Here is a 25,495-nt window from a genome sequence, read left to right on the forward strand (position 1 = left end):
TGTAGAGTCCCACAAGGCTCTATTCTTGGACCTCTACTTTTCTCCATCTTTACAAACAACCCTAGCTCGGCATCCCCACATTCAACTATCATACAGTATGCAGATGACTCCACTGTTATCTGCACAGCTCCCTCCATCCCAGAACTCCTATCCAAGACCCAGAGTGCATTCTCAACCATAGAGCAGTCCCTCAAAGATAGACAACTCATACTAAACCCTAACAAGATAAAGCTAATGATATTTTCCAGTAATAAAACCATGGAACCCACTTCGTCACTTCACATACTCTCTTCCATTGGCACTTTAATTGAGTCAGTAGATAGCACACAATTACTATGTGTCACAATAGACTCTGCCCTAAAATTTGATAAGCACATAGGCCTTGCCATAAAAAGGTACATATCAAACTCTGCTGCCTGTATAGGTTTAGAACTTTACTAGACAAGCCATAGCTAAAACACATCTTCTGTCCAGTCTACTGTATGTTGCCTCCCCCATCTTCACTAATCTTAGAAAATCTTAACTGTCCAAATTAGAGATATGCTACCATAAAACAGCCCGCTTTGCTTCCAGCCTCCAAAATAGAACCCACCACTATACAGCCCTTAAACAGTTACAGTGGCTGGAGCTAGCAAACCTACTTGCTTTTAACCAACTCACAATTGCTTATAACATCTTACACCAACCAGACGCCTGCCCAGCACTAATGAACCTAGTACAACCTTACAACACAACTCGCTCCCTCCCCTCATCCAACAAATTACTTCTAAAACTCGAGAAATTCTACAACGCTTTTGGTGACTCCTTATTTGCAAATCAGATTGCAAAAATTTGGAACAGCATTCCCCAATATATTCTAAATTCCCCTACTACCTCCAAATTCAAACTCCTTCTTAAAGAGCATTTAAACAAGAATCGGCTATGCTCCTGTATTACCCCTGGATAAATTTTCACTTGGCCTTACTGATACCTTTTGTCAATTCTCCTCCTGCCTTCTCTCTCCCTACTTTACATTTTACCTAATATTAGTGTTCTACTAAATCTCTTCTTCCACTACCACATTTTGCACCTTAAACTCTCTGCTGACAAAGCATAGCTCCAATTTTGGTATCACTGTACACAACTGTATACATTGTAACTGCATCAACTTGTTTTAATCCTATTATAATGCTTAATCTTTTTTTTTTTAATTGCGGTTTAATCTGTATATTGAAATATCTATTGTCATATTGCTACTTTAAATCTGTTCTGAAATTCTTTTGTAGTCTTGGGGCTTTTCCCCTTGGGACTCCGCTGAAAATGAGCCATTGGCCCAGTCGGACTATCCTGGTGAACAAATTTTAAATTAAATAAATAAAAAGAAAAAAAGACAGAAAACCCAGAGAAGAGCGAATCTCAAGTCCGTTCTGCACCCCCAGACACCCACAAACTTACATACATCAACTCAGAGATAACCATACCTCAAAGAAAAGGGAATATTCCGATAAATAAATTCCTGCTTTCAATCCACTACCCAGATCATTGTTTTTTTTAATATTCTGATAAATTACATCTTGCACTTAGTATATGCAAGTCCATTCTTTTCGCCATTCAGTCTCCACATTTCGGGACTCACTCTAACAGATCCCAACATTTCAAATGGTTAATGCGGATAACAGATTCAGTGGCAGCTGCCCTAGAACAAACAATGACAGCATCATAACTACATTTAATGCTGTGTCTGGCAATCTGAGTGGCTTGTGAAATTAAGATCTGCATTTGCTGCTTAGAATCTGCTGTAGGAGGTTCCAAGACAACCCTTTACAGAATTAAGAACAGAGATCAAACACTGTCATTTGAGTCTGGTAATTAATAGCCTAAATGCAAGGGTAGCAGAGGAGTAAACCTTCTTCCTCAACTATCCATAGCCCTACTATCTTTGTCAGTAGGTAGGCATTAGCACTGGGCTGAAGCTTAGAGGCCTTATCTTAAGAGAGATACTGCAGAGGGGTCTGCCACTGTGTTCTTAAACAGATATTTAAGGTAATTAGGGACCTTATAAAACTTAGGAACTGGTAACTGAGAATCTGGCTCAGCAGAGGTGGAGAAAGGTGTCCTGGAAAGCCTCAAGAACAGATGGGGCAGGGGAAGGGACAGGGGTATTCATCTCCAAGAGGGTGTAATAACCCTTCTGAATATCAGAGATCTATACAGATTGCCAATCAAAGTGTTTCATCATGTTCTGTACAGTCTCTCCAAAAGAAGCTTCCTCAATAGGGGAATCAGGAGAGAGGGAGTCCCCTTCATCAGAAGAGATTTGCCCTGGAGAATGCAGCTGAGAAGAATAATCCACATAATGGTCAGTCATAATCCTGCTCCTCATCAGAGGAAGAGGAAACCAGTGTAGGTTTTATAGGAGTAGCCTGGGTTGCAAAGACCCAAAGGGGGGAGGTTTCAAAGACTTAACTTTAAATAAACCTTGTGAGAAGTTGATCCACTCCTTCCTCTCTAGCTACTGAGGGGCAGACCACATGCTCTTTCATTTTTTTTAGCTTTAAGCATGACATTCACCTGGATGAAACGCAGCATTTGGAGCCATGTCTGACCTCTACTAGACAGTCTGGGATCTCTTCCCAAACTAAAATTTGTGGGACATTGTGCAGTTTTTTTGAAATTATAAGACACAGTTCCTTAGACATATCAGTAGACTGCAAGGTCTCAGAAGCCATGCCAGCCTCTGATGGGGGGGGGGGGGGGTCTAAGTAGTAACGTGATGTACTGCGGGTTTTTGTAACCTCAGCGGACACATCAGAGTCAGGAACACAGGACTGCAAATCCATTTGAGGCCTCAAGATTTTTCTTCAGCAGTATACAGACACATGAGGATGCAGAATCAGACATTTTAGAGTGGACCCAACATTTAAAATAATGGGTCTCCAAAAAGGTGTCGAGAGTAGAAAGCCTAGACCCAAGGCTTTTGGAATGAACAACTGGCAGACAGTTTTCCAGGCTTAGACAAAAAAATCATCTTGCTCCATCACAAAAGACACCTGGTATGCAAGTCCTTGTACAGAATCAGCCTACCATACTCGCACTTACCCCTCCTAGCTGACATCTACAACTTTAATAAAATATCTTGACACAAAGAGGAAGGTTCCCCAACAGGGCACTTGTATGGATAAATGAATAAAGCAAAGGTACCAATGACCAAACAATGAAGACTCTGATGGATGCACGACTGTGTTCAGGCAGGTTGCGAGATAGTGTGAGGATCTATGCTCGTATGACCAGATTTATATCCCAGTATATAAGAGCCAAGCTCTTGCAACAGATGTACGACCTAGGGAAGGTATAACTTTGACATACTGGCCAGATGTCAGCAGTGACAACCCATATGTCAGGAATACAACAGTGATTTCAGTCAGAATGTCTATTTCTTCAGTACAAAGGGGGGCAATTATTTGGACAGCTTTATAAGAGCATATGAATAAGTGTATATTTACCACCAAGTTGACCCATATGGGCATAAAGCACAGTAAAAGATGGTTTCTGAAGAATTTTTATTGGTAATGGAGTACAAATGATTTAACAATGTACTGTAAGATCTTTCAGCAGTGCCAAAACATTGATAGGGCTGGTGACAAGCTTTTGATGCCTTTATATGTTGTTGAGAAACAGTTTCACATGTTAACCATGGATACTGGGGGGCACCAGAGTACTCACAGTTCCTACAGTTATGGCAGAGGTGGCAGATAGAAGGGAGAAGGGGGAGATCTTATGCCTACTGAAGTCCACCTATAATACAGTATCTGAGATGGTTAGACATCAAAATAACCTGAAAACGTATCGCCACCTGGCTTTTGTTACTGAACAATGGTTGAAGGATTCCTATATTAGAGATGTGCTGACAAAACTCTGGGTACTTTTTTTCTTGTTTTGGTGATGTCATGGATAAAACAAGAAATAAACCAGAAATGGTTTACAAGAGAGGCATATCTATGAAAGATTTCTTAAAACAACATTCTGACTATCAAGGGCCCATGTATAGTAATAAAAAGCCTAGTACACATGAACGTGGCTTTTGTAGACGATGTAAGTATGTTTTAGTGTGCAAACAAGTGGTGCTCAATGGAAGAACTATTACAGTCAAGTTTCATTGTAATTGCAATACCCAGGGGATGGTGTATATATACAATTTGTCAGAAATATAACCATTTTTATGTGGGGTAAAAACTAAAGAAAACTTGGGGAAAGAATATATGAACATGTACTGGACATCAGGAAGATGAATCCAAAAAAATGCATTGGCTAAACAATTTATCCTGAATATGGATTTTTGTTTTTATTGTTGTGGACCATATTGCCAATAATCCTAGGGGGGCCATGGGAAGAACTCAGAGGAGAGGGAGTTGCGGTGGCAACTCAGATTAAATGCCATGCCCCCCCCCCCCCGGTTTAAATGCTCACACCTCAATTACTAGTGTTCTTAAGTTGAAGTCTTACAATGTTTAGGGTTATTTAACATTGTACATTTAGATATTGTGTTTGTATTAGTGCTCTATATTTTAAGTTGCATATAACATTTTTTTAGTTTTATTCATGTATTTTTATCCTTTCATCACTAAGATTGGATGACAACTGGGTGCTCATGTTCATGTGTTTAAGATGGGTGGGATACTTAAAAGTTGTAAGTAGTATGGCATTGTGATTCTGAAGAAGTCTGTCTTTGACAGACAAAAATGTTTCATCCTGTTCTATTTAGATGTATTAAAGTTTTTGTATATATTTTTTGGCTGTGTAGCCTTGGATATTGTTAACTTACTGGATCAGAAACTATTGGAATTTGGGAGTCTTCATGTTTTTTGTGTTTGGTTCCTGGTCAGCAGTGACAACCCATATGTCAGGAATACTGAAACAGTGATTTCAGTCAGGATGTCTATTTCTTCAGTACAAAGGGGGAAATTATTTGCACAGCTTTATAAGAGCATCTGAATGGCTAAAGCACAGTGAAAGATGGTTTCTGAAGAATTTTTGTTGGCAAGGGATTGCAAAGGATTTAGCAACATACTGTATGACCTTTCAGCACAGTGTCAAAACATTGGCAGGGTTGGGGACAAAAATTTGATACCTTTACATGTTGTTGAAACAGTTTCACATGTTAACTATGGATACTGGGGTACACACCAGAGCACTCAAAGTTCCACAGGAAAGAAATATATCCTGGTAGTGATGGTAATGGTGGATTTTTGCCAATAGATACCCAGAAGCAGTGGCTCTGTCCAACTTCGAAGAAGAGAAGGTGGCATAAGCTTTGCTAGACAAGCTGGAATTGCCCTAAGAAATACTGATGGGCAGAGGTGTCAACATTACATCAAACCGATGGTTGTGGAAACATGGTATGAATTACCTAGAGATTTACCCCCTACTAATTACCCACAGACAAATTGTGTGGTTCATAGGTTTAACTGAATACTAAAGACCATGCTGACGTCAGTTCAAGAGGGAATGGGGCGAACACCTGACACATCTTCTCTTCACATACAGGGATGTAAAATCCAGGAATACACATTTTTTTTTTTTACCTTTTAAACTGCTGTATGGTCATAGGTTCATAGGTTCATACTAGGCTATCTGCCCAAGGGCATTTATAAGCCTAGCCCATAGTTATGTGGCTTTCGCCACCCCTTTAGTTTGAAGAAAACTATGCCTATTATTTTGCTGTGCCTCTGTCAAGCAGTGACACTTGAGTAATCCCTGGGGTATATCTGCGATCTCCCATCCACTGGTCAAGATTCCTCTTGAACAAGGCCAGCGAGGTGCTCTGCCTCACATGTACCGGGATTTTGTTCCACAGCATAGGGAGTCTCTGGGTGATGAATCTGTCCCTCCAGCACGTTCTATTAATAACCGTGTCAAGGTTTAAGTCTCCTGCCCTTGTGGTTCTGAGGGATCTAGATTTTTTGAGGTGAAGCATATTCATCAAATCTGGGTTTGACATGGCCTTATATGTCAGGCACAGGTCACCTCTGAGCAAGCGGTATGCGACTGAATAGAGCTGGAGTTCTTTCAGTCTGGCAGCATAAGACATATTTTTGAGACCCTTTATCCTTTTGGTGAGGAACTTTTGGGGCCTTTCCAGCTGCTGCAGGTGTCGGGTCAGATACATTCCGAATGGGGCATTGTACTCAATCATAGGTCTAATGAGTGATGAGTACAGGGGACGATGACCTCCTAGATCTAGATGTGAATCCCTTCATGATCAGGTGGGCAATGTAGAAGGTTTTCCTAACTAATTTGGCAACATGAGTGTCAAACGAAAGGTTACTGTCAACCTGGGTCCCCAGATCCCTGATGACTTCTGTGCTCAGTGGATTGCCACCTATATGGTAGCTAGGGGTAACCTTGTTTTTCCCGAAGGGTATGACTATGCATTTCTTGGCGTTTAACTTTAGGCCATGGCTCTGGCACCAGTTATCCGTTTCTGTGAGGCCTTTCTGAAGGATATCTGTGTCAGATGTGTTTTCGACTATGGCGCCCAGTTTGCAGTCATCTGCAAACTTTGTCAGCCATAACCCTCCTGTGTTTGCTTGTACTTCAGAAAAGTAGATGCCGAACAAGAGTGGTCCCAGGACTGAGCCCTGTGGGACACCACTTGTGACAGGCTTTGAGTCTGACATGGCGCCAGCAACTCTGACCCTGTGGGTTCTGTCACTTAGCCAGTTTGCAACCCATCTTGTAATGTATGGGTTTACATTTAAGCTGATGAGCTTTTCGATGATACCTGAGTGGGGTATTGTGTCAAAGGCCTTTGCCAGGTCGAGGTAGGCTGTATGGACTGCCTTGCCCTCATCAATGGCCTTGGTGACTGTTTCGAAAAAGTCAACCAAGTTTAAGAGGCATGATCTGCCTTTGACAAAGCCAAACTGGGATGGATCCAAAGTCTGCAAGTTCCCTATGTCTTTATTTATGAGTTCCATTATGATCCTCCCCATGGCTTTGCATATAAGGCTTGTCAAGCTAATGGGACGGTAATTTCCAGGGTCGGTGGAGGCACCGCCCTTATGAAGTGGGACCACAGTCGCCGTGCACCACTCCTTGGGTACGTATCCTGAGGTGAGGCTAAGATTAAACAGCTGTCCTAACTGCGGGTTTAATTCCTCATTGAGTTCGTGGAGCACACAGCCGGGGACACCATTCGGTCCCATGGATGCTGTGTTTTTTGCCTTGGAGAGAGCAGTTCTCACCTGGGCATTGGAGATGCTTGGGGGGCTACAATCCTCTGGTATAGATATCTCTCCTTTTGGGGGGGAGGGGGGGAGAGGTTTGCACTGAACCTGTCAGCCAGTATGTTGGCAATGTGTGTAGGTTCAGTAATCTTCACATCATTTTGAACTAATTCTGAGCATATCTGGGAGTTTCCTCCTAGGTTTCTAACATAGCTAAAGAAGGCCTTATGATTGTCTTTTGAGTCCTTGGCAATTTTTCTCTCAAAATTTGCCTTGAATGATTTTATGAGAGCTCTTAGTTTTTTACTTATAATGATCAAAGGTGTCTTACCTTTCAAGGATTTTGCTCTATCTTGTAGTAGCTTCCTCCTTTTGTTGTAGAGCTTGTTTATGGCTGGGGTCCACCAGACTGGACGCTTGCCTTTGGTACAGAGAGTCTTAGTTTTGTTTGGGATTGCCTGATCCATGCAGTCCTGTAGGTGCTGGTAGAAGGCATTTGTAAGTGATTCAGCGGTTTGAGTAATGTTTACCACTGGCTCAGGGGCCTTAAAGGAGACCACACTAGTTTTTAGAAGTGTGAAGTCGGCTTTTGAGAAGTTTTTCACTGTGGTCTTTTTTATTTCAGGTGGGGGCGGGATGAGGACCTCCAGCGAGATTAGTTTATGATCTGATCTCACCAGTGAGGGGTATACTTCCGGTGTTGAACATTGTGATCCCATGTTCGTGATGATGAGATTAAGTATGTTTTCTCCTCTTGTGGGGATGGTGACTAGTTGTTCCATGGCATTCGAGTTTATGAACTCCAGAAACCTTTGGGCTAGAGTGTTTGGGCTTGAGTAGTGTTCCCAGTCTATATTAGGGTAGTTGAAATCACCTAGTATGATGGTATTTGGAGATACATTTATCCCCTCCAGTGTTTTCAGGAAGGCCATGTGAGGTTCCTGAGTTTGAGAGTGTGGTCTGTAACATGCTACAAATTGCAGAGCAGTCTTGCCTATGGTTAATTGGCTATGGAATCCCGGGATTTGATGCATGATGAAATGGGAAAGGGAGTGCGACTCCCACTAGGTGTCCATTACAAATGCTGCTACCATTAAAGCAGAAGTTAAGACACTCTACACAAGTGTATTTAATTATTTTAGGTTTGTTTTAACTGAAGAAAACTGTTACTGGACTGAATTACATAATATATTTAAGTGCTGGGTTTCATCTTTGCAGACTTTCTGATGAAGTCTATATTACTGTGGATGATGGTGCTTATTAAAAGTCTCTCTTCCATAGTACAGGGTATTGTTTTACATTGTTATTGTTTTGTTTCCCATATTTTACTGATTCACTCTGACTACTACTATTCTTCTCTTTGCATACAAGAAGGTCACACTTCTACAGTGTAGCAACCCTTCCATTTCCAGGTCAGATGGATCAAAGTATTCTTAGGATATCAGCGTGTTCCCAGTAAAACGTAGGCACTGGCCTGTGCTATCTCTGTTTCTTTCTTACCCATGATCCAATCAGACTCCCACACTGTTCCCTGAGCAAAGTTCTGACTAGTGGTAAGGCACTTCACAAAACATCTCTGCAAGAAAGTGCTTAGGGATGTTAAAAGGACACTGGGAATCTGGCCTCCCCCAATATTATCTACATCCAAGGAGACTTAGACCCTGTGAAAGGGGTGGATATGTAAACATGGGAGGGGGCAGTGAACTGATCAAAGCGGTACCCCAACCCAGCCCAAAAATGTCCTAAGGGAACAACAGGGAGGACGCTGGGAAAAAAAAAACAGTACTGCAATGCCTATCCACAGAAATCTTTCCTATTATGTTAAGTTCTTTACACTACTGCACTACACTCACTGCATGGATCACTCTGATTCTGTAACGCTATCACTGCTGGGATGATTGTTATTGCTCATGAAATCTAGCAGCTGGAACAATTCATTGCAAGGGGTTGCAGGAAGCCGAGCCTTAACCCTAGAGGTGGTATCCATTTTGCAGTGTTTTAAGAAGGTGTGAACAGAGGACTCACCTGTAGCCTCTGAACTGTGTACTCCATAGTAAGACTGACATTTCACTCATTAGACTTAGGAAAGTTAAAATGACTGTTAACTGCCTCTCAGGTGCCAGTATATGACAGGTGTTTAGAGCACTCAATCATCTTCGTCTCAAACACACCTGTGACATGGTCATGTTCACATGGGTGTGAACAACATAAGATAAACATCCATCCAAACAGACATGATAGAGCTCTCAGAGTGCACATACAAGACTGGTATGAAGCCAGTCTTGAGCAATGTTCTATGTTCCTAAAGAATGAAGCCCAAGTATAAACAAAAGATTACAGACTTCATCAACTGGCATAGCTATTGGTGCCATTCAAAGAGGGTTGCCATTGTGCGTCAGACTAGGGGGAGATGGATGATAGCCCTACCTCTTTTGTAAAGGACAGCCTGTACAGTTCACCTATGGCTTTCATATATTGGCTAAGAATTTCTCTCCCCCCACCAATCCTTTTTTATGCAACGTAAACCTGCTACATCAACCGACCTAGCCCAAACACAATTAGGATAGAATTAAAGTAATGATGCTCAGTGCTACAAACTTCAATAACAAAATACATAGAAACCTGTCTAAACATAGAAAAAAATCAACATTTGTCTCATTAAAGTATCTTGGCTCCAATGCAGTGATAACGCACCTTCCCTGCCAGAAGTAAATTTTTAGCATTCATTCCTTTTAGCTGCTTCACTTCTACACCTATTTGACTGGATAATGACCTTGAACTCCTTACAGAACCTTATCTATGACACCCACAATCAATGAGGTATATCTAAACAAGTTTGATTCCCTCATTATCACAAAAGCACTATTTTTTCAGGATTCTTGACAGTTTCAATTACCCATCTATTAATAAACATTCAAGCACTACTACAAATATAGACTCTTCCTTGATCTATACTATGCAATTATTTTTAGGCTTGTTTAAATGTAAACTCACTTCTCTGAAAAGATCACACCTGTTGGATCCAATCATTACTAGCATAGCACCATTATGCTCTATGCCTATAATTACATCAGCCTTGGTTAGTGCTGACCATCAAAAAATGATTCTCACCATTACAGCCCAACTCAAAATACTCACTAACCCTATCATCTTCAGAGGCTTCACTAAAGAGAATTTACTCCAATTACAGGATGACCTAAGAAGGCTCAAGAGCATCCAGACCCATGAGGGCCCAACAGCAAGCACAGGCACATCCATGGAGAGATTCTATTCTCACTTAAGCACCATGTTCAATAATAGCCTCGCATCAGGCTTTGTGCCCACTGAATGGGCGCACAGCAATAGTTATCCCACTCCACAAAGGGGGAGCCACCACTGATCCCGGGAACTATTGACCTATTAGCCTGATGAGCCTGGTCTGGAAGGCCATGGAACATATTATCATGGAGCTCATTAACAAAGACATTGGTAACCTCCAAACTCTGGATCCCACCTAGTTCGGGTTTGTGAAAGGCAGATCATGCCTCCTGAACCTGATCGACGACTTTGAGGCAGTCACCAAAGCCATAGATGAGGGTAAGGTGGTTTACACAGCCTATCTTGACTTTGCCAAGGCTTTCGACACCATCCCCCATTCTGGAATTATAGCTAAACTCACCAAACTAGGTAGAAATCCCTACGTCACAAGATGGGTTGCCAACTGGCTCACTGACAGAACCCACACTGTAAAAGTTGCAGACTCCAAATCTGACCTCAAAGCAGCGACAAGTGGAGTACCACATGGTTCCGTCCCGGGACCTCTCCTGTTTGGTATCTACTTCTCTGAAGTACAGGCTAACACAGAAGGCCTCTGGCTAACGAAGTTCGCAGATTACTGCAAACTAGGAACCATAGTCAAGTCCCCAAATGATGTGGACATCCTACAGAAGGGCCTCGCTGAGACAGATGCCTGGTGTTAGAGCCATGGCCTCAAGCTCAATGCCAAAAAGTGCAGTGTCATCCCCTCTGTACCCATGAACTACCACATAGGCAGCAATTTACTAAACACCGAACGTGTGATAACAGACCTTGGGTCTCAGGTGGACAGTAGTCTCTCATTTGATAGTCACATCGCCGCAGTAGTCAGGAAGTCCTTCTACGTGGCACATCTCATCATAAATGGGTTCTCATCCAGGAAAAAAAGAGGTCATTGTTCCTCTCTACTCGACACTCATTTGACCCATTGGAGTACAATGCCCCTTTTGGAATGTACCTCACAAGACATCTGCAGCAGCTGGAAAGGCCACAGAAGTACCTCACAAAGTGGTTTACTGGTCTCAAACAAATGCCCTACACTGTCCGTCTCAAAAAACTCCTGCTTTACTCTGTAGCATATCGCCTACTCCGAGGTGATCTATGCCTAACATATAAAGCTATGTCAAACCCAGAGCTGTTGGACATGCTACACCTAAAGAAATCCCAATCCCTCCGAGCTACACGCTCTAGGGACCTAAACCTTGTCACCACAATATACAGGACAGGCTGGAGGGATAGTATTCTTGTCCCAGAGACTTCCCATACTCTGGAACAGGCTACCATCTATGTCAAGCAAAGTTCTTCATTAGCACTCCAAGAAAAATCTTGATGAGTGGATGGGAAATAGGAAATGGACCCCGGGGATCACTTCTGTATCTCTGCTCGACAGTGGCACAGGAAAATAACTTTCTTGGGTGGCATAAGCCAGGGAACCTTGTTGGCTAGGCTTACGTAGGCCCTTGGGCCGATAGCCTAGTACCTACCTATGAACCTCAATAACTGCATCAAGATTTTCCTTACATACATCAAGTTATGAAATAAACCTCCTTGGTAGAACCTTAGCAAAAACAAGCTTTATAACAAGAGGAAAAAACTTCTCTCCCTTATCAACAAACTGAAAACCCCACAACTGAAAATTAAATGGAAAAAGTTGAACAAAGGGCTATGAAATAAATTCTAATTTTCCAAGGCTAAGTATGAACCAAAAATTGCCACCACTGTCAAAGATCATCACAAGTTCTTCAACGTTATCAGGAACCTTAGAAAAGTACAGTTTTGTACCTACCATAAATGTAGATGTCCGAACTGGATAGCATCTGCAGTCATAACAAATGGGTTGTCCTGTCGTCAGGCAGCCCTTCGGTCGGCCGGATTCCAAAGTCTGGGTCCGGCTTCGGCTGATGTCGCACTTCACCCGACGTCATCTCTGCTGGTCTTCGGGTATAAAGGCATCAGCCGACGCCATTTTCCTCAGTGTTTCTTGCCCCAGATGCCAATTGCCCTCTTGGAAAGCTAAATTTTGGATAAATGCCAATGTTTCCAAAATAGTAGAAGGCAAACACAAACAATAAACATGTATGTACATATATACAAACAAATACACCATAAGAGACTCCCCCCCCAGCTAGCTATTAGGAGGGCAAATACCTAGGAGTACCGCAGAGGGAAGGAGGGAGGGTAATCCTGACTGCAGATGCTATCCAGTTCGGACATCTACATTTATGGTAGGTACAAAACTGTACTATGTCCTTCATGGATGCATCTGCAGTCATAACAAATGGGTAGAATACCATAGCCAAACTAGCGGAGGAATAATAATTATGGTGTAGTCAGGATCCCTTGCAGTACAGCAGTGGCAAACCCTGCTCGGGATCTAGAATATAGAGGTAAATTATAATGCTTGGCAAATGTATGCACGGAGGTCCAAGTAGCCGCCTCAATAATGTCCTTGGTTGCCACTCCTCTTAAGAAAGCTGTGGTAGTGGCTGTAGCCCTTGTAGAATGAGGTCTTATGTTCTGTGGAATTGGTTTTCCATGGTAGGAGTAACAGAATCTTATGCAATTTCCTATCCATTTGGAGACTGTCTGTTTGGAAATTGCTTTTCCTTCCCTTCCTGTTGCATAGGCTACAAAGAGCTGGTCAGTTTTTCTGTTACCTTTGGTTCTGTCCAGGTAGTAGCATAACTGTCTGTGTACATCCAAGGTATGCATTATTCTTTCACCTCTGTTTTGTGGATTGGGAAAGAAGGTAGGTAGGTGGATTGCCTGGTTTAAAGACACTCTGGATACCACCTTAGGCATAAATGTAGGATTAGTTCTCATGGACACCCTATCTTGATGGAAGATTAGGAAGGGTTGCACTGCCATTAAGGCCTGTAGTTCCGAAACCCTCCTTGCTGAAGTAATAGCCAGTAGGAAAGCAGTTTTCCATGACAGGTGTTGTAGATCTGCTGTTGCTGCTGGTTCAAACGGAGGGAGTGTCAACTTTTCTAGTACAAAATTCAAGTCCCATGCTGGTAATGGTGGTTTCCTAGGAGGTTTTACATTGTTGATTCCTTTGAGAAACTGCCTGAGTAGAGGATGTGAAAAGACAGGAGGATCAAAGCTGTATTCTGCTGAAATAGCTGATGCATGTATCTTGATGGAGGAATAGGACAGGCCTGTATGTAGAAGCTCTGCCAAGTACTCCAGAATGTTAGCAATATCTATGTTCGACACATCTTTTCCTCTTTCAGTACTCCAAATGACAAACCTTTTCCATTTTCCTGCATAGTTCCTTCTTGTTGAAGGTCTGCGGGCTTCAAGGATAATGTCTTTAACCCTTTGTGAAAGGTCTGGGTTAGTTACTGCTATGTGATGTTCCAGGCAGTCAGTTGCAAGGTTTTTAGGTTTGGATGTATGATGTTGTAGTTGTTCTGAGTTAACATCAGAGGCATCAGGGGTATTGACCACATTTTCTCCCGAGACATGCTCCTCAGCAATGGGTACCAGTGTTGTCTTGGCCAGTTCGGGGCTATCAGAATTATCCTTGGACGTTCCTCTGATTTTCAGTAGTACCTTGTGCATCAAGGGAAGAGGTGGGAATGCATATGCTGTCAGGCCTTTCCAGCTGAAGGATAGAGAGTCCACCTTCCATGCAAGCGGGTGGAATGTCCTTGTGCAGAATTTTCTGAGCTGGTGATTTTGTGGGGAAGCGAATAGATCTATTTGTGGCATTCCCCATTTCTTTGTGATGGCCTTGAAGATGTCCGGGTGTAGCATCCATTCGTGAGCATCCGAGGTGGTTCTGCTTAAAATGTCTGCTAGGGTGTTCTCTTTTCCCGGTACAAGTATTGCCTGTAACTGGATGTTGTAGCTGAGAGCCAGATTCCAAAGGTCCAAAGTCATTCTGCATAGGGGGTAAGAATGAGTGCCTCCTTGTTTGTTGATGTACCACATGACTGTGGTGTTGTCTGTCCTTATCATCAAAAGGCCTTCTTTGAGGAATGGTCTGAATTTCAGGATTGCCAGTTTCACTGCCAGCATTTCTTTTTGGTTTATGTGCAGGTGCAGCTGGTCCTGAGTCCACAGTCCTTGTACGCATTTGTCCAGCATGCGTGCCCCCCATCCTAGGTCTGAGGCATCCGTTGTGATGGTTTGGTTTGCTCAAAAGTTGTGGAAGGGTAAGCCTGGGTTTGACTGGCATGCCCGAGCCCACCATAGGAACTCCTGTTTTAAGCATGGGATTAGTGGTATTTCTGTTTCTAAGCTGTGCCTGTGTTGAGACCATAAATTCTTTAGGTACCACTGTAACTTTCTCATATGCAGTCTGCCATGTGGGACCAAGATTATGCATGATGCCATGAAGCCCAAGGCCTGCAGAACTTTTCTTGCTGTTAGTTTGTTCTGCTTTGTTAATGCCAAGAAGTAAAGAGGGAGTTCTATTTGATTTTGTGCAGTTATGAATGCTATCTGTTTTACTGTGTCCAATTCCGCCCAAGAAAGTTCTTGTCTGGGATGGTATCAGCCTTGACTTTTGAAAATTGACTGTGTATCCCAGGGCTTGTAGCAAGTAAATGACCCTTTGTAAATCTGTTGTCAGCTTGCTTTTGTTGTCCGCTTGTAACAGGCAGTCGTCCAGGTATGGATAAATTTGGATTCCCTGTACTCTGCAGTGAGCGATTACTGATGCCAGGCATTTTGTGAATACTCTGGGCGAAGTAGATAAGCCAAAGGGCAATGCTGAGAATTGATAATGCTCTGATCCTGCAAGAAATCTGAGGTATCTTCTGCAATTTGGTCGAATGGGGACGTGCAGGTATGCCTCCTTGAGATCTAGAGTTACCAGCCAACACTCCTTGCCCAGCATGGGAAGAAGTTGCTGTAGGGTCAGCATTTTGAATTTTGGGACAATGATGTATGTATTTAAGATGGACAGGTCGAGAATAGGTCTCCAGTTTTTTTCTTTTCTTGGTACTAGGAAGAGTCTGGAGTAGAATCCTTTGCCCTGTTCTGTTATTGGTACCCTTTCCACATCTCTCATCTTTATTAATTCCGCTATCTGGTGCAGGGCTTCTATTTTTTGATTTGGGGGCAGGTTTGGCATTCCTCTTTTTACTGGTAAAGTGTGGAAGTGGAACCGGTAGCCTTGGTCTATGGTTTGCAAAATCCACTTGTCTTTTGTAATATAGTGCCAATTTTTCGAGAATAAGGCTAACTTTCCACCTAATGGTGCTGCTATTTGCTCCCTGGTAGGCGGAGTCAGAGGCAAGTCACTGTGACTGTCCTGTTGCAGTGGCAGTGGTTGCGTCTGTGCCTCGGTTATTGCCTTGCCACTGTCGTCCTCTGTAGGCACCTCCTCTGGATTGATTTCTTCCCCTAGAGCGTCTGTTCCTGCCCCTTCGGGATCTTGTGGAGTCAGGAAAGGACCAATTTTTGGCAGGCCAGTTCCTGCTAAACCTTGGGGGCTGAACCTGTAGGAAATCTTTAACTGTTTGTACAGATTTTGCCTTCTCTTCCATTTTCTTCATTACCTGCTGGGCAGGTTCCCCAAATAGACTGGCCTTATCCATAGGAGCATCCAATAGCTTAGCTTTAACATGATCCGGCAAGACCTGTTCTTTCAACCATGCATGCCTTCTTATCACTGTGCCAGTCATGGCTGATCTAAAATGAAGCCTCCAGTGCATCATAGCCACATTTTAAAGAATGGTTACTAACCTGTTGGATGTTATTCACCATTTCTAATACATATTTCTTATCTAAAGATTCATCAGAGGACAGCTTTTTAATTAACTGATCAAGCATAAACTCTTGGTATTGGATCATGTGAAACTGACAGTTTAAAGCTCTAGCTGAGAGAGTAGCAGAGGTGTAGACTTTTTTTCCCCCATCTCTCTAAGGACCTGGATTCCCTTTCAGAGGGAATAGGGTTTTTCGCTGTGGTTGAGGCTACTGCCTTAGGCCCCTGGGATATAGTTTCGGGGTCTGCAAGTGGGGCCTTGTATAGGTGGTGATGAGTGTCTGGCACCCTGTAAAATCTATCTGGTTTGGCAGGGGCTGGAGGTAAAGAATCAGGTGCAGTGCAGACATCATTAAATGCATCGTCCACAACAGAAAGGACAGGAGGTATAGCTAAGGGCCTATGTTGTGGTAAGTGCAGAAAAGTCCTAAGCCTTTTTCTTGAATCTGAGAAATCTTGTCCCTGCCATTGGAATTGTTCTCTCATGGCATGTAAGGTTTCCCCAAAGGAGAATTCCTCTGGTGGAGAGGCAGCTGGAATGGATTCTTCAGCATCTGAATCTTCATAATTGGAAAAGGGAGCCTCTGGCTGGTCTGTAATGTCCGAGTCATCCGCAGAATCATCAGAGGACACAGGCTCGGGGCTCTGCTCTAGGTCTCTTTTCTGGGGGCTGAGAGGCCCTGTCTGGGTGAGATTGGGATCCCCTAATTAAGGATATTAAATCTTCTGCCAGAGTAAGCATTTGTGAACTAGAAGTGGGCCTGAGTGAGGGTGGTTTAACAGGCACTGATTTAGCTGATTTGGCTGCTTTAGCCCTGGCAAAGGCCTTAATAGACATGGCTGCAGGAGGCCTAGCAGCACCACGTGCTGGGGTAGAGATATCCAAGGGGATGGTGTCTGATAGATCAGTAGGAACCACAGTTGTAGGCAAAATTTCTGAGGCTGATTCAGGTAAGGTAGCAGGAGCCTCAGTAGTAGTCATGGATTCGGCTGAAGATTGACCAGTTTTCTCGGTTTCGGCCGAAACCGAGACACTCGTGGCTTGTGTCGGTCTTTTTCTTTGCGTTTTTTAACAATTTGGGTAGTCGGAGGATCCGACGGCATAATGTACGCAAAATCTGAGCCGAAAAACTGTTCAGCAAACTCCGACCGACGCCTAAGCGTTCGTCGGTTGAAGGAAGCACAGGCCGAACAGGCTGCTACGTCGTGGTCTGGGCCTAAGCAAGGCAAACAGTAAGAGTGGAAATCTTTATGAGGTATTTGTTTCCCACAAGTTAAACAGTTATTGACTTTTTCTGACATCGGCTGAGACAAGAAAGAGTCCCCAACGGGGTACTTAGCTTTTAGAAGTCTTCAAGTAGTATTCGGTAGTAGTAATCTCTGGATCTGACCGACCGGCACTTGCGAACAGCTTCTGCTTGGCCACGGCAAGAAAGACTGAGGAAAATGGCGTCGGCTGATGCCTTTATACCCGAAGACCAGCAGAGATGACGTCGGGTGAAGTGCGACATCAGCCGAAGCCGGACTCAGACTTTGGAATCCGGCCGACCGAAGGGCTGCCTGACGACAGGACAACCCATTTGTTATGACTGCAGATGCATCCATGAAGGACATCACTCAGCACTGTGCAGAGCTGATACATAATGACCCTCCCTACCTACCTATCTCCAAAGGCACACTCAACTTATTAGCATACATGTTTAGTTTAACATTTACCCCCTATCTCCACACAGCCTCCACAAGACTGACCCCATCTCAGCCTCCATCCTGGGTGAAGGCTAGGAAGGAGGAGAGGGCGATAGTGCACTTGCTGCCCGAGATCCAGGTGACTGCAATGAGCTTGGTTGGGCTGATGCCTTGTTTGAATAAATGAGTCCTCTTAACATTCGATGTTGCCTCAAAGGTCTTGATACACAGATAGGCATCCCCGACCTCAGCCTTCCAGCTTGGGACCTCTTCACAGGCAAACACTAAGGGGATTCCACCTCCCCTGGCAACAATAAGACAAGTGTCAGAGGTAGAGAATTGCAGACCAGTATCTGTATCAATATCTACTGGAAGGTCACTGACTCTGGAGGATGGTCAATGATCCAAAGGCATGGTAGCCACCATAGGGGCAATGTCGGAGGGGCTGTGGAAGATGCAAATGCCTGGGCTGGGAGCTGTCACAGAATCTCATCAGGCCTGGCAGACTCAAGCTGAGAAGGGATCTCTCGAGAAGCTTCTCCTTTCTCTTTCTGGCTTAGAGAGATCTATGGCAGGTGAGAGAATGCTGGAAGACAAAGCAACAGTATGAACAAGGGCCTCAAACACCTTCCTTTCCAAACAGTCTTGAAGAAAATGTTTACTTCTCCTGACTGTCTTACAACTAAAGCCCTGTCAAATGACACAGTTAGAAATGACATACTCGGGTCCCAGAGAGAATTCACTGCATATGCAAGTCCTTATATGGCCTCTGCCTGTCACATGCATATTCATGGCCTTTCAGTAGTGGGCATGTTCTAATGGTTGTCTGACCTCAAAAATTAAACAAAGCAATAACAATTCTAAACCACTTGGAAAGTTTTCCCTAACTTGGTAGTTAGTTATCTGGTAGCCCTGGAACAGACTGAAATGCTGGACTAATGATGACAATAGTCCTGTGAGCTCAAAAGTGGTAAGAAAGAACTGAAAATGTCAGGGTGGATGCTTGCTTACACTGGAAATGCACTAATTCCTAGGGTTGTGGCCACCTGGCTGGCCAAGAGGGGGAACGATGCCAAGTTCTGCAACTTGGGACAGACATAAACCTTGAGGCTGAATTCTCAGCAGTTAGTACAACTTACAACAATCCAAAGTATGAACATCAACAGAAAAGATACAAGGAGCAAGCATATTCAGAGAATCTTTAAGAACTAGTACAACAAAAAATAGAAGTTATTTGGGTAATACTTCAGTTACCAATGATAAAACAAAAGAAATTCAAATTTCAAAATGCACTAACATAGACAATGTAGTTAATGAAAGATGTTGCAACAAAATCTTGCCCTAAACAGAAACCATCAGTACAGAAAGAAATTCAATGTTCTTCTTCCTTTAAGGAAGTACAAAGTTGTACTCAAAGTTTAATGTTTAAAGCAGACAAAATAATACTTCCCAATTAGTTTACAACATAAAGCTTTTCTGTTTATACAAATCACATCTGGAAAGAGTAAAGAACAAGTATCCAACAAGATATGTAATTTACTGGCCAGTAATATAAGCTGAACTACTAGTACAGAGCCTAAGGTACATACCATAAATGCAATTAAAAAAAAGTTTGTGTACAAGCACTAAATTGTGCACAGAGCAAGTAGTTATAGATTGGTTCCAGTTCAAAGAACCTATGTGGCGGCTTGTGTATGTAGGTTGCTCCAATTAACTTAAAACTATCAAATGTATAAAAAAGTGTGATTAACATGTTAAAATCTGTATCTAAAGGCTGGATAACAGATGCTCCCATATCTGAGAATTGTCTGCAATGAGAACATTTCGGAATTCAAAAGGTGTGTGTGAGTATGAAATCAAAATGTATCAACATCTGCTCCATACTATCTACAGTCAAAAAGGCAACTAGATAGAACTGTCCAAACAGTGGGGAATAATAATATGAGCTGCAGCCAAAACAATGAGAACTCTCATCTTGGAATACAGGCATACTCTACTGCAGAGTCAGTTTATCAGCTGCTCAACTGTTAAACTGAGCAAAGTAAAGGAAATATTGAAGAGAAACCAGTAGAGGCAGAAATACTGGTATGATAGAAACCACATTAGACTAACAGATTTACAGGTGGGACACAAAGTAATATACATACTTCAAAAGCCTACAGTCTTAAGTCAAATTTATTAGTAAAGTAGCTAAACGGATTAGAAATGGATGTGTCAACAGTGCAGTCACAAGAAAATAGAGACTGTGAGAATTGATAGTCAAAGAGTTGCAAAGGAAGTGGCTCCAAGTAAAGTGGTGCTACAAGCAAGAGCTGCTTCAAGAAGAAACTATGTCCAGAATAAACAGTGCTGTTAAACTCAGATCTGACACATTCCATCATGGACCATTTACCCTTATGCAGTATCCTACAGACACAAGTCCCACAGACAATTCTGGAGCTGTGGGATAGTGAAAAGGAGCACAGTATTTACATGTGTTCCAACAGACACCAGACCCATGATCTCTAAATGTTGTACACCACTGAAAGAAGAGTAGAATTGTATGTTACTTTTCTATGAAACAGTGCAACTCCACAAGTAGTATATTTAAAAAAAAAGAATGAAAGTGAGAGCGAAGAGTCCCCACATGGAGTGCATGTCCCCCCTCCAAAAGTATTGTTAATTATACAATGACTGGCCATTAATATTCCAAAACGAGCACACTGATCGGTCAGCCTAATCAGCATGCCTGTTGTAAATCCTAGCATATACCAAAGGAAAAAGGTCTGGTCGCCCAGATTTTTTCCATTGGTATATACTACAACTTTTATTTATTTACTTACTTATTTTTAACAAAAAATAAAAAAAATCTGAAATCCGGACTCCAGACATACCACAGAGAAAGGATGGAGACAATACTATGAAAACCAGGTACATTATTCAAAACTAAAGACATGTACCTGATTTTCCTTGTATTTCCTCTCCGTGCTGTCTCTCTCCTGCCCCTAAACTATCAGAAACATTTTTTTTTTAATTTAAAAAAAAAAAAAAGGAGCAGCAGAGACCTTCTTTTCTCGTTACTTCCTTTGCAGAGCACTGATGTAATGCGTAAGCGTGAGAACACAAGTTCCATATGCAAGAGCAGTACATCAAAGCCCCAGGACACCAGGAAAAGGAGTAAGGGCACCACAGAGGCATTATGCAAAGACATGATTTAAGAAAAATAAGGTTTTTTTTTTTCTTAAATAATGTCACTGTATAATAGCAATAACTGACTCTGTGGTATAGTATACTGAAGAGTTATCCACGGTTGGTTTTATTTAATCACTCGGGCTTAACCCTTGTGATTATACCACACAAACTGTGGGTAAATCTTCATTATACAATGACTGGTCATTAATATTCCAAAACGAGCATGCTGATTGGTCAGCCCAATCAGCGTGCCTGTTGTAAATCTGAGCATATACCAACAGAAAAGGGTCCAGTTGCTCAGACATTTTTCCATTGTTATACACTCACTTTTTTTTTTTTTACTAAAAAAAAAAATAATAAAATCTGAAATCTGGACTCCAGACTCTGGACTCTAGACACAGCATGGAGACAATACTAAGAAAATTAGGTACGTTATTCAAAACTAAATACACATGCCTGATTTTCCTTGCATTTCCTCCATTCTGTCTCTCTCCTACCCCTAAACTGTCCAAAACATTTTTTCTTAAAGAAAAGAAAAATGGAGCAACGGAGACCTTGTTTTCTCCATTGCTTTCTTTGCAAAGCACTGATGTACTGGGTATGCAAGGAAACACAAGCCCCATACGCATACAAAGTACATCAAAAAAGGCAACAGGATATGTACCGGCCGTGGAAGGACAGCACAGCACTGTTATACAAAGACATTATTTAAGAAAAATAAGTATTTTTTTTCTTAAATAATGTCATTGTATAATAGCAATAACCGACTTCATGGTGTGGTATATTAAAAGATTTACTTAATATACCACACCAGCATCATCGGTTATTGCTTAAATATACCACATAGACGTTGCCGGTTATTGCTTAAACAATACATGGTCTTTCACTGTCATGCAATGGTAAAATGGTCTACATGGTTTTTCATCAGCAGGATTCTGCATGTGGGTGAAGAATCCAAAGAAGGTTGAACTAGTACCTTAAACCCTCTGGATATGGAAGTGCTAAAGAAACAGACCTATGTATAGACTGTTCAACTTCTGAAACAGCATACTTACTTTAAGTGTGTACAAAAGGAATATTGTAAATAGCTCACGACATGCTGTGTTAAGAATTTTAAGTGACCAACATAGCATAATCCATGTTACTCCACAGACTGCATAAAATAGAGATTTTATAAATGAAAAGGGGGTTGTGGAATTGGCACTTGTATCTTTAAATGCTGACAAGACAGCTACAATAAGCTTTATTATCATGTAGTGCACACTGACTTCTAGGCAGTTCAGTCTGAGTTAAGACATCACAGAGACTACATCATATCCACTGTCTCTCCATCTTACAAAATTATCATTCAGATACCAAAGGCTAGACACATACATTCGAACTTTTAAAAATAAATACTAGCAATAAACTAAGTAAAACTTATGAAGCTTGCAAGACAGGCCACTCACTGAAGCCACAGTCCCTACAATATGAAAACTGTCAAACAACACCTATTCATAAAGGACAATCCACAGAAATCTCCAACATCTGCCCAATATCAATACTATCCCTCTATCCAAAATCTTGGAAAGGTGTATTCACCAACAACTCATGAAATATCTACTCCAAAACAACCTGCTCTCTCAAATTCAGCATGGCTTCAGGCCAGATCATAGCAGATTCATTGCACTATTATCATTCACAAACACCATTAACAAGGCCAGGGACAAAGGTCACCTAGTATCAGCAGTATTCTTCAGCCTCTTAAAAGCATTCAACATAGTTTCACACACCTTACTACTATACGGATATCCACCCTCGGTTGTTTCTCCACCATACTCCACTGGTTCCAAAAATAGTTTCATGATCGGAACATGAGCAGTTAAATAGTCAAACCAACTCTCTCCCTTCCAACCAAAGCCTACAGGAGTTCCCCAAGGCTCTGTCTTAGGACCCCTACTAGTTAACATATTGGCCAATAACCTATACACCTCTTCTTCCCCAGGAACATTAATACAGCATGCAGATGTCTCGACCTTAATCTGCACCTCATGTACTATCCCTTAACTGCTAATCAAAACCAAACAATCTTTCACACCAAGTGAATTGTGGCTCACAGAGGCCCAACTCTTTCTAAATCTCAGAAAAAACAAACTTATGATCCTTCACCCCAAAAATACCACCCTTAGCCCAAGCCAATTAAATATTTATGCAACTGACAAAACTATCTTATACATCATACAAGAAACTAAAGTACTTTGTGTTATTATTCACAAACTCAACTTTGACCTTCATATCCAACAAAACATAAAAAAAACATAAAAAACTAGGAATACTCTACAGAAACAGACAATTCCTTACCTCTCCAAACAAAACCACCTTGGCTAGAACCTTTCGCTCCCACCCCTATTCTACGGTTACTGTATACTAACCAATCTGCAAAACTCCACCAAAACTAAATTAGAACAATGCTACAACAAAGTTGCAAAGTTTGCAACTAACTCCAACTACCGTACACACCACCATACATCGCTCAATTAAACTGGCTAGAATTAACACATCAGCTATCACATACACACCTAATTATAAGACACAACCTATTCTACAGGCCCCACTGCCTGTCCAGCCCTAGTAGACCTAATACAATATTATCAAACAAACAAACCCCTCAAATCCAAAGATAAAAACCTCCTCAAAATCTACAAACCTTCTAGAAATCCATGAAAGTCTCTATATTCGCACTCTATTGCCAAACCCTAAAACACCCTCCCACCTAACATCAGGCTAACTCCTAACCTAACTCTCTTTAAAGCCTCCCTAAATGAACACAAATAAATCATGGTTATGCACATGACTAACCTCAGGCTAATACACTACCTGCCCTCCTTTACCTCCTCCTATCACATCACCCTTATTCTTCAAAACTAAACTACCACTAATCACTTTACAATACTGGAAACTATGTACCATTTCTTCCCCTATCATTCCAATTTACTAACCAAGGAACTAGCCTTAACAGCACAAGTAGTTTCCCAATTCCAATATGAATTATCTGAATTCCAACATGAATGATGACGTTGTGTAAAAAAGTCCTATTACTGAGGAAATGGCACTGTATCATGTAAAAGTCCTGTCAAATATATTGTTTTTTGTGTAAAGTGTTACCACAGACATTGCTACAATGTATTCACTGCAAACAATGTAAAATAATTTTCTTGCAAGTCTTGTAATTTACCTATGCATAAAAAAAATTGTGGCGCTTTTCTCCCAGGGCCTCTGCTCAAAACGGGTCATGTGACCCAGTTGGACTATTCCCATTAACTACTGTCAAATAAAAATAAATAATAAATAAAACACAACCTTTATCACTTACATGCTGTTCAGACAGTAAACTTACCACATTTTGTAAAAGAACAGAAAGTAATACATATTTTGTAGATATGCAGGTAATTCTGAAGTACATATGTTAAGAAGCTAACCTCTTTAGAAGAGTCTGCATCTTCCGATACTGAAGAAGGAGACATTTCAAAGGGTGCAGGCCATGAAGTAGTGTTCAAGTCATCAGATGATCTTGGAGACTGAACTTCAGTTGGTTCGTCTGATGATGAAGAAACTGGCTCAGCTGCGCCATCACCATTAATGCTAAAATTAACGTAATATATCCAAAGGTTAATCAATAATGTTCACTCCACTTTAAGATGGACACTATGCATACATACGAAAAACATGAAGCAAATAAATTCAAATGACAGCATTCAGAGAACAGCACGATAAAATATATACAAATGTAAAGCATCTCAAGTGTCAAATATCAAGAGTTCAACTGGAAAAATGCAAAATTTAACAGGCTAAAATGAAGAAAGTGCATATCAATAAAAGGATTTCAACTGACACACTAACATTTAAATCACATTAATATTTGACAGTAACAGTAAAAGGACACGTCTGGTGTCCATCATACTTATGTGACTTGCAAGACAAATTGTGGGCCAGTTAAATTAAGATGTATTTAATTTACTTACTTACATACTCTTTTTGTTCGGTAGAGTAGAGTGCTGATCCAGCTTGTTTTTTTTTTCACACATAGCCCAAGAGCAGTGTCTGGTAAAGTGACTTGCTCACTAGGTGAAAACAGGTTGAGAAAATCAAACCCTAAGGTTGCAGAAAGCAGCTCATAAGCGCCCTTTATCCTCTGCGCTAACTGCTAAATAAAGCAGTAATGTTAACAAATAAAGTGGTCTTTACTTACACCATAAGGACCAAAAAAAAAATCCATTACTTAAAACATAAAAGGTTTGTTTTGGTTTGTACTACCAACACAGGAGAATGTTTCACAGCTATTTTTACCAGGGAAGATAAGGGCCACAGAAGATAAGTACTCTAAACAACCCAAAAAAGGCTGAAGAATGATACAAATTTTCAAGCAAGACAATAATCA

The 25,495-nt window shown here is 41.7% G+C and overlaps 1 protein-coding gene across 1 annotated transcript in view; it reads right to left on the reverse strand.

Annotated features, from left to right (window-relative positions):
- Positions 1-25,495, reverse strand: part of EDRF1 (erythroid differentiation regulatory factor 1) — a 1,512,804-nt gene that overhangs the window by 1,352,505 nt on the left and 134,804 nt on the right. The window contains exon 4 of the mRNA XM_044055563.1: positions 24,537-24,699. Within this exon, the coding sequence (XP_043911498.1) occupies positions 24,537-24,699 (163 nt within the window). The remainder of the gene's footprint in view (positions 1-24,536; positions 24,700-25,495) is intronic.

Source organism: Protopterus annectens, chromosome 14.part0, assembly GCF_019279795.1.
Source record: "Protopterus annectens isolate FY-2018-M chromosome 14.part0, PAN1.0, whole genome shotgun sequence".
Lineage (NCBI taxonomy): Eukaryota > Metazoa > Chordata > Ceratodontiformes > Protopteridae > Protopterus > Protopterus annectens.